The sequence below is a fragment of the Muntiacus reevesi genome, chromosome 2, assembly GCF_963930625.1.
Source record: "Muntiacus reevesi chromosome 2, mMunRee1.1, whole genome shotgun sequence".
In the NCBI taxonomy this organism is placed as follows: domain Eukaryota; kingdom Metazoa; phylum Chordata; class Mammalia; order Artiodactyla; family Cervidae; genus Muntiacus; species Muntiacus reevesi.
Window position 1 is genome coordinate 247,207,953 of NC_089250.1, and position 8,046 is coordinate 247,215,998.

At 57.1% G+C, this 8,046-nt stretch overlaps 2 protein-coding genes across 5 annotated transcripts in view; one reads left to right on the plus strand and one right to left on the minus strand.

The window, feature by feature from the left end:
• Positions 1-4,230, plus strand: part of PHAF1 (phagosome assembly factor 1) — a 24,510-nt gene extending 20,280 nt beyond the window's left edge. The window contains 6 exon segments of the mRNA XM_065925505.1: positions 260-449; positions 822-865; positions 1,243-1,286; positions 1,436-1,494; positions 2,089-2,161; positions 2,769-4,230. Coding sequence (XP_065781577.1) covers positions 260-449; positions 822-865; positions 1,243-1,286; positions 1,436-1,494; positions 2,089-2,161; positions 2,769-2,855 — 497 coding nt within the window. The 3' untranslated portion in view covers positions 2,856-4,230.
• On the minus strand, positions 4,213-7,607 carry B3GNT9 (UDP-GlcNAc:betaGal beta-1,3-N-acetylglucosaminyltransferase 9). 4 transcript variants are annotated; one of them, XM_065925503.1, is made up of 2 exons: positions 7,472-7,607; positions 4,213-6,313 (listed from the first exon to the last, which is right to left on the minus strand). In XM_065925503.1, exon 2 carries the CDS (start codon positions 6,285-6,287, stop codon positions 5,082-5,084), a length of 1,206 nt encoding a protein of 401 aa, XP_065781575.1. In that variant the 5' UTR covers positions 6,288-6,313; positions 7,472-7,607; the 3' UTR covers positions 4,213-5,081. The 4 variants fall into 4 exon arrangements, with proteins under 4 accessions (XP_065781575.1, XP_065781572.1, XP_065781573.1 ...); XM_065925500.1 differs by lacking the exon at positions 7,472-7,607 and adding an exon at positions 6,653-6,810; XM_065925501.1 differs by lacking the exon at positions 7,472-7,607 and adding an exon at positions 6,681-6,806.
• Positions 7,608-8,046: the final 439 nt, after the last annotated feature.

Consider the following 8,046-nt stretch of genomic DNA (forward strand, 5'->3'; position numbering starts at 1 on the left):
CTGAATCTTGTCATTAGCTTTTAAGGCAAAATCTGTGCTCAGTTACATTTTTTAATCTGGTGCTTTTCGTCAGGGAAGGTCTCCCTGACCGTGTTTGAGTTCCCAAACAGTGGGAACTATAGCCCAGTGTCCCTGTGGGTCCTACTGGTACAAGGTTTGGAATGAGGAGGCCTGAGATGGTTGGATGTGTGTGTTGTCCCATCACACTAGGCCTCAGCTGTCCCCTTGGTTGTTGTTTGGGTCAGAGCTGTTCCCCAAGGGCATCCCCATTGTGTAGTGGGTGTCTTTGAGTAGGACATGCCCTCGAAAGCCCCCTGCCCGCCTCAGTAACTTTACCCAGTTGAGCACCCTTGTTTTCTATCCCAGGACATTCTCTTTGATGCGAATACACACAAAGTGAAGAAGTTTGTCCTACATACCAATTACCCTGGACATTATAATTTTAATATGTGAGTATACCCGCACCTGCCCCTCCAGGAAAGAGAGCTTGTGACCTTGGATGTTTGCTAATTCATGAAAAGTAAACAATTTCCTGAGTGTTTTCTGTTCCTGGTATAGTGTCCATTACCTTATATCTCTCCATTTATACCCATTTTACAAATAGAGAAATGGATTCAGAAAGCTTGGCCTCTTATCCGAGGTGATAGGGTCTTCAGAGCCCCCTGGCTGTGCCCTTTCTGGTTTGACTCTAGGGCCCAAATCTGGCCTCTCCAAAGCTTTGAGCAGGTGTGCCTGTTTTTCCTGGGGTGTGGAGTTGAGATGTGGAGGTGGTCAGGTCTTCGAACGGGTCCCACCTTTACCCATCTCCCTTCTCTCTCTAGTTATCACCGCTGTGAGTTCAAGATCCCCCTAACCGTAAAGAGAGGTGAGTGATCAGTGTCCTCAGGGTAAGGAAAGGGTTTTAGAGTCAGTCTCCCATGCGTTGAAGAGATGATGATCCAAGCAGAGAGGGTGGCAGTGGTTGGATATGTGGACTCTTTGCCCACCTGCTTCTGCCCAGAGCCTCAGCTCCTCTGGGTTGGGCTCTTGGTTCTGGGGGCCACGTGGTTCTTGGTCAGTAGTCTCCTGGAAGCCCTTAAGGTCTTATCCTGTGCCTGTGGGATTGGCGGTTTCCAAGCTTCAATCCTAGTGTATAGGGTGGCGAGGGCTGGGGTCGCAGGTGGCCTGAGCCATCTACCTGAGCAGATGTGGAACTGAATCCAGGCCAGGCCAGCTCCCAACCACGCCGTGTTCTCTTTTCAGAAAACACAGAGGGTCAGACAGAAACATGCACAACCTACAGCAAGGTGAGCTCCTGTTTTTCCCACCTGACACAATCTGAAAATGGGGAGGCCATGAGCCTACCAGCAGTCTGGTGCCTGCGTCCCTTGGGCCAGCCGTTGGTCACAGTGGGGTCGGGTCCCTGCTAATCCCGTCACCCTCATCCCTCTTGTAGTGGGACAACATCCAGGAGCTCCTGGGACACCCTGTGGAGAAGCCTGTGGTCCTGCACAGGTGAGTGGGGGGTTGCTTTCTGATTGCCCCACTCAGTTCCTCACCGCCCAGAAGGACCGGGAACCCTAGTGGTGGGTACGGCTTAAAACCAGCAGGAATTTCTGATGTTGCCACACAATTCCTGCCCAAGCCTTGTTTGTTACAACTTGGCCAACAGTTCTGCATATTTACTTGCAACCGGAGGGGCTGCCCCTGGGATAGCTCCCCTCTCTCCTTCCTACCTCCAGGTATAGGGACCTTTCACCTCCAGTTACTCAGAGAGGGAGGCAGTTTGGCTGGCTGTCCGCATCACACCTGCTGCCTGCTTTGGCTCAGCCCAGCACCTGGTTACCCTGCTGTCTGAGGCGCCATCTCCCTGCTGACTGTACACCCCAGTCCAGTTGCATAATACCCTTCTGTGCCAGCGGGGCTGCCCGGGATTTGGTGCCTGAGTGAGATCCATCACTGTGCCTTGGCCCTCAAGAGCCCATGTGGGAAACACACTCAGAGCCCTGAGGGACCACTGGCTAACAGCCCCTACCCCAGAAGGAACTGGATGCCCCACCTGGCCTAGGTCTCTGTCTGCCCCTCTAATTCTGGCTTCCCCGGCCTCAGGTCCTCGTCCCCAAACAATACCAACCCTTTTGGCTCCACGTTCTGCTTTGGTCTTCAGCGGATGATCTTTGAGGTAAGCCCTAGGGGTTGAGTGGCTGGTGATGATGGCAAGGACAGGCAAGTGATGGGGGAGAGACTGGGGAGGGCCTGAAGGCCCTAGTGGGCGGGCTCATCCAACAAGATGAGGGGAGATGGGGAGCCCACATTTATATGAAAACATGAGACAGTAGCAAAGGGAACTGCAGGGCAAGTGGGGCTCTGTCCGGGGGCGTTGGGGGTGGTCTTTAAATGCCACATGAATGAATGTGCGGTGGGGCGAGTGGCTCTTGAGGCCCCACTGACTGGGAGAAGAATGGGCTGCCCCTGCTTTCCCATCTGTTTGCCATACCTTCAGACCCCTAGCAGTTCCAGAAGGGCTGGACAGATGGGTATGGTAAAGTTTATGTGTCCTGGAGGAACAGGTAGACATGGGCAGAGATGACCCCTAGCACGAGCTGGGGGGTGTTGAGGAGTCATTCCAGCCCCATGTGCAAGTGTGTTGCACACACAGGTGCTGCCTCAAGTGCCTTCTCTTCTGCCACAGCCCAGGACTGATCCCACTGGGGGTTTTGTGGGAGTTTTGCTGTGCTTACATCCCTTTGACTCCTCCCCGTCAACTCACTGTCCTCTTCTTACGCCAGGTCATGCAGAACAACCACATTGCCTCGGTGACCCTCTATGGCCCCCCCAGACCTGGTGCCCACCTGAGAACTGCGGAGCTCCCCTAGGAACGTCATGACCCCTGCCCCTCTGCCCTGTGGAACTGTGCATTGCATCCTGTTCAGTGGGCCACCCCGTGGGTTTTCTTGGACATCTTGCCAGTGTGGAAGGGCTGTTGTGGTGTTTTGAGGTGGGGCTCAGGCTGGGCACTCTGCCATGGGGTGAGAGGCCCAGATATTCCTCAGTCCGTTCTCAGCCTGCTGGTGCCAACAGGGGACACAGACTGCAAAGAGAAGCACAACTCTGAGCCTTGATACCTGGAGCCGGGAGCTCTCAACTAACATGTGAGGAGACAGGGTTCTGTCTCCCTGTCCCACACATTGGGAAAACTTGGGAATTTCTATGGCTGAGAACACAGGCACCCAGACAAGGACACGGTCCTGCCTTTGGCCCAACATTGCCACGTGACCTTTAAGGCAAGCAGGTAGCATGTCCATCGTACTTGGTTGCGACTTTTGCACTACATCCACTTTAGTTACTTGATGAGCTGGCTGTGGCCAAGGTGGCCCACCTGCCCTTCCCTGTTTCTTTCTTGCATGCGCTCCCTGCCAGACCCAGTAGGCACACCCAAGTGGTTGAAACACAACTTTCTACCATCAAGGTACGTGCCCAGGCCTGGCTCCGCTCATCTTTGAGCAAGCCTTCAAAGTCGCCTGTCCCCCTGCTCTGCCCCAACGTGGCTGGTGGGGCTGCATGTTTCCATTCTGTTTGCCTCTTTTATTTAATGCCAAAGTTTTAGCCAAAGACATCTTCCTCCTTTTTTGTGTGTTTCAGCATTCTGTTCTGCACTGTGGGCTTGGCTCTCCTGCCCTGACTCTGGGCAGTGTCCCCTGGCCGGGCCCTTTCACACGGCTCAAGGCCTCTGGGACTCGTGGAGGGCTGGGCTGCTCCCTCTTTGTGGGACTTGCTAAGGAAAGAAGCATATGTGCTTTAAAAATATTAATCCTTTTGAAAAGAATTGAGAAGAGAAATGTATAATTTTATCCCATTTTTAATATTTTGGTCTAGCAACTTGTGATACATAGATGACAATTTTGTGAGGTTTTTCAAATGTGTGTACAGATTTTTGTAAATACGACTCTTTTGTAATTAATTCATGTACAGCCTCATCCTGTATAGTTTAACAATGAATGTGCGGGGGACCAGCCCCGGGCTCCTGTGTGACGTTCCCATGACTTCGTGACTGATTGGTGTCTTCCTGTGTGGACGGTGGCCTGGCCAGAGACCCCCACACATCCCACTGTGGGGCAGCCAGGACTCTCCCCATCCTCCTAGAATGGGGGAATCTTCCTCATGCCCTACCCTACCCCTCCTCCAATAAAGACCTATGCCCTCAGCAACAGCTCCCCATGTGCTGTTGCTGGGATGTTTGTACTAAAATAAGCCTGGAGGCATTGGTGTGTTTTTTGTTTGTTTGTTTTTGAGAAAGGGGGTGGTTGAAGAAGATGGGGAATTTTCCAGCTGGCATCATCTCAGAAGAGGTTCCTTGGCTCCTCCGAAGGGGGCAGCACAGACTCCAGTGGGTTGCATAGGTGCATAGCTGCATGGGTGCAGGCTCTTCCGTGGGTAGCTGGAGGTGGCGGGAGACCTCAGGTAGGACGGTGTGCCGAGTCCCTGTGTGCCTCCATCCCAGGTGTTCCACCTAGTCCAGGGCTCAGGAGGGGCGGGCCAGGAAAGCAGATCTAAAGACCTAGACAGAGCTAAGACTCCAATTTGCAAACTGGAGGGGCAGATAGGAAGCAAAACACCTACTTTCAGATTGAGTTGTGGCAGAATGGCTGCCAGTTCCATGAGGACTGAGGCCAGGCTTGAGAAAGACCTGCATTTGTTGGCATCACTCTAGGGGTTCTAAACTAAGCAGCATGGTCAGACTGCATGAGTCTCTGCCGCCACCCCTCCCCCCATACATACACTCAGACATCCCTGCTAGGAGGACCAAGCATGTTCACCTGCTTGGCAAAGAGCCTGGTTCTCCACCACCTCAACCCTGGCTATCTGTGCCACCATTAGATTGGTTCCAGATCACCGCCCAGTAGAGAGGGTCAGTAGGAGCCAAGCTCAGTCTTCATTGCCTGGGCCTTCTGAAGGCAGACACCTGCATACCCCTTTGTGGGGAAGAACCACATACACAGCACTAACCCGCCTGGGAAATCTACCTTTCAAGCTACCTCCCAAGCTACCTCCCACTTATATCCTGGGTCTGAATGAGGGGGGCTTAGAGCTGTGACAGGAGGTTAGGGGCCCCACTGGAAAGGGCCAGCAGGAACAGGCCATGGACGTGCACAGGCTGGCCCGTTCGGCCCGTGTAGCAGGTGCCACATAAGCCAGATGTCAGCAGCGGAGAGCCCGTGCACTACAACCAGCTCACGGTAAAAACAGGGATCGAAGGTGTGGAGGTGCGGTGCGGCTGAAGGTCGAGGGATGCCAAAAGTGCGGAAAGCAGGATGAGGCTCAGGTGTGAGGCGCAGGCGCTGTAGACACATGCCCAGAAAGACGTCGTCGATGGGGAAAAGCTCAACCTGCGCGCAGGCACCGGCCAGGCGGCGCAGTGTGGCCCCCGAGAGCACGAAGCCGCCGCCGCCTGCGTAGGCCGGGTAGGCTGGCAAGCCGTACACAGCCTCAGGGATGTAGTATTTGCTGGCCCGCACCCGGATTGGCCGCGCCTGCAAGATCACGTCACCTGCAAGCAGGTCCTGCGCCGGATCCCTCGGCGCCAGGAACTCCAGCAGGTTTCCCACGTGCACGAACACGTCGGCGTCGCCTTTAAAAACGAAGCGCACGTCGGGGCAGTAGGCGGAAGCCCAGGCCAAAAAGTGGATCTCCTTGAGCGTTAGGTTGAAGAAAGTGTCGTCGAAGGCCCAGAGCAGGATGTCCGCGTACGCGCGGCTCTCGGCACGCAGCAGGGCGCTCCAGTGCGTTTGAGTGCCCTCCTCCGCCTCACCCCCCACTGTGCCTGTGCCCCTGGGTATGCCCAGCAAGAATACCCTGCGCACTAGCGCCCCCTGCACACGCCCCTCAGCACCCCACGTCTGGCGCACGGCTTGGCGCCGCTCGAAGTCCGCCGCCACCGACTTGACGGCGATGAGCAGGTCGGGTCCGCGGGGGAACGCGCCATTTCCTTGGCACTTGTGCGGCTGATTAATGAGGAGAGGGAAGCGCCGCTGGTCCTTGGCGCGCAGATAGCGGCCGAAGTCAAAGGGTCCCGTGGGCGTGGGCGGCTCTGGCGTATCCCCTTCGTAGGCCGGAGGGGCTGCACCCGTGTCCGGGGCCTGAAATACACGGAGCCCTGGAGTGGGCCCCGGCGCCGCCCTCCCTTGTGCTCGCGGCGAGCTCGTCGTCGGGGCCGTGCCTTCGTGCTGCGCGTAGAGCAGGAGGCCGAGGGTGGCGCCGAGGAGCAGCGTAAGCAACGCTTCTCGGCGTAGGCGCAGCCTCCGCCTCATGTCAGCCTGGCCGGCGCTCGCGCCTCCTGCGGAGAGACTCAGTCAGGGGCTCGCGACGTGGAAGCTAACAGCCGGCGGGGGCTCCCACCCCGCGCTCCCGGAGGGGAGGCCGCGGGAGGCCACAGGCCAGGGGTCTCCGGCTACTGGTCGTTCACCCCCCTCCGGGGTCCTTCTATTTTGGACCCCAACTCCCCCCACTGGGATGGCCACCCTGAAAGGACAACAGGTTCCTCCTGTTAGCCGGCTGCCACCCTCTCAGCTCCGGCCCAGGACGGTGCCCCAGAGCCGGGGCCGAGAGACGCGGAGCCTCGGCCCCACCCCCTTCCCGCGCTGAGGCCGAATCCCTTCCACCCATCCCTACCCACCACGGCGGTCCTTGGGATCCTGACACACCTTCGGCCCTTGGGAGTGGCGCGGCCCCGGATGCCAGGGCCTCCGGGGCTCAGCGCAGGGTCCCAAGGGCGGCCATGGACGGGGCCTGGGCCAAATGCAACGTTGGCAGGAAGGGGGACCAGGGCCGCTGCCACGTGACCCTACAGCTGTGTGCGCCCGGACATCTGGAGCTCAGCTCCGCCCTGGCGCCGCGGGAACTCTGTCTCCAAGTGGAGACTAATCTCTGAAAGAGATCCTCACGGTCAGCTCTCTCTCCGGAAGGCTCAGAGAGGTAAGTTCTGGTCTTCGTTCTGACTTAAACTCCCCAATTCTGCCTTTCCAGGGGACAGGAAGAAGCACTAGCCTTTTTGGTTAGTTTCCCCACCCTTGCCTCTCCGGAGCCGGAAGGGCCTGGGCTGGCAGGAGCCCCAGCGCAGGCGGGCTTGGCATCCCCCGGCCCCTCCCAGGCCATCCTTGGAAGTGCCTCTTGTATGCGTACCAGAAGCCCTGGTTCCCCAGGTACGTGGAGCCCCCTTTCTCCCGGTTCTGCCAGGCCCGCCAGCAGACACAGCACACACACAAGGACCAAGAGGACTGCTTGCTGAGTTCTCACAGCCCTGGCAGCGGCTGTCATGGGTCATGCCCATATGGGGATACTCCTTCTCAGGGAGTCAGGCGACTCGCCCAGGATCAGACAGACATGAGGTAAGAGCACTGCCCAGGACTTCTGGAATTCCATCCAGGACTCTTTCCTCTGTCCTCCCTTGCCCCTCTGCCTACCCATCCGCAGGGATTCAGGAGAGGGGGCCAACCTTGTCTGCTGTAACTTCACAGATGAGCACTTCAATCTTTCTTTGCAGAGGCAGTTCTGAGTCCTCTAGTCCCTAGTGGCCCAGGCCAGCATAGCCTCCTGCAGGAGGAAATCACCACGCCTGGGCCCACTGCAGGCCAGACAGGCTAGCAGGGATTGGTTCAGCTTGGGGAACTCCCGAAGTAGGTCAGTGTGCAAAGGGTTTGATCGGAACCCAGTGGGGCAGAGAGGTGAAGACTGAGAGGCCAGGCCTTGCCCACCTATGCTGCCACCTCTCTCTCCCTGGAACTCAGAGCCTCCAGGTCCCAGTCCATGCAGTGGGGCCTGGAGTAGACAACCCCACCACACACCCCCACCCCAGAGTTTCTGAGGGCAGACTAGGGAACCAGCACTGCTACCCAGCGCCATCCTCTTTCCCCATGCTATGACTGCTCCTTCTGACTTCTTCCCACAAATGTTCTCCCTTCCAAAATAAACCCTCCATCCTGGGCCTCACTTTCCTGCTCACAGACTTTTCAGGAGTCCTCTCCTATCTGTGGCTTTCTCTACTGCTTCCATCCCATCCCTCCCGTGGTC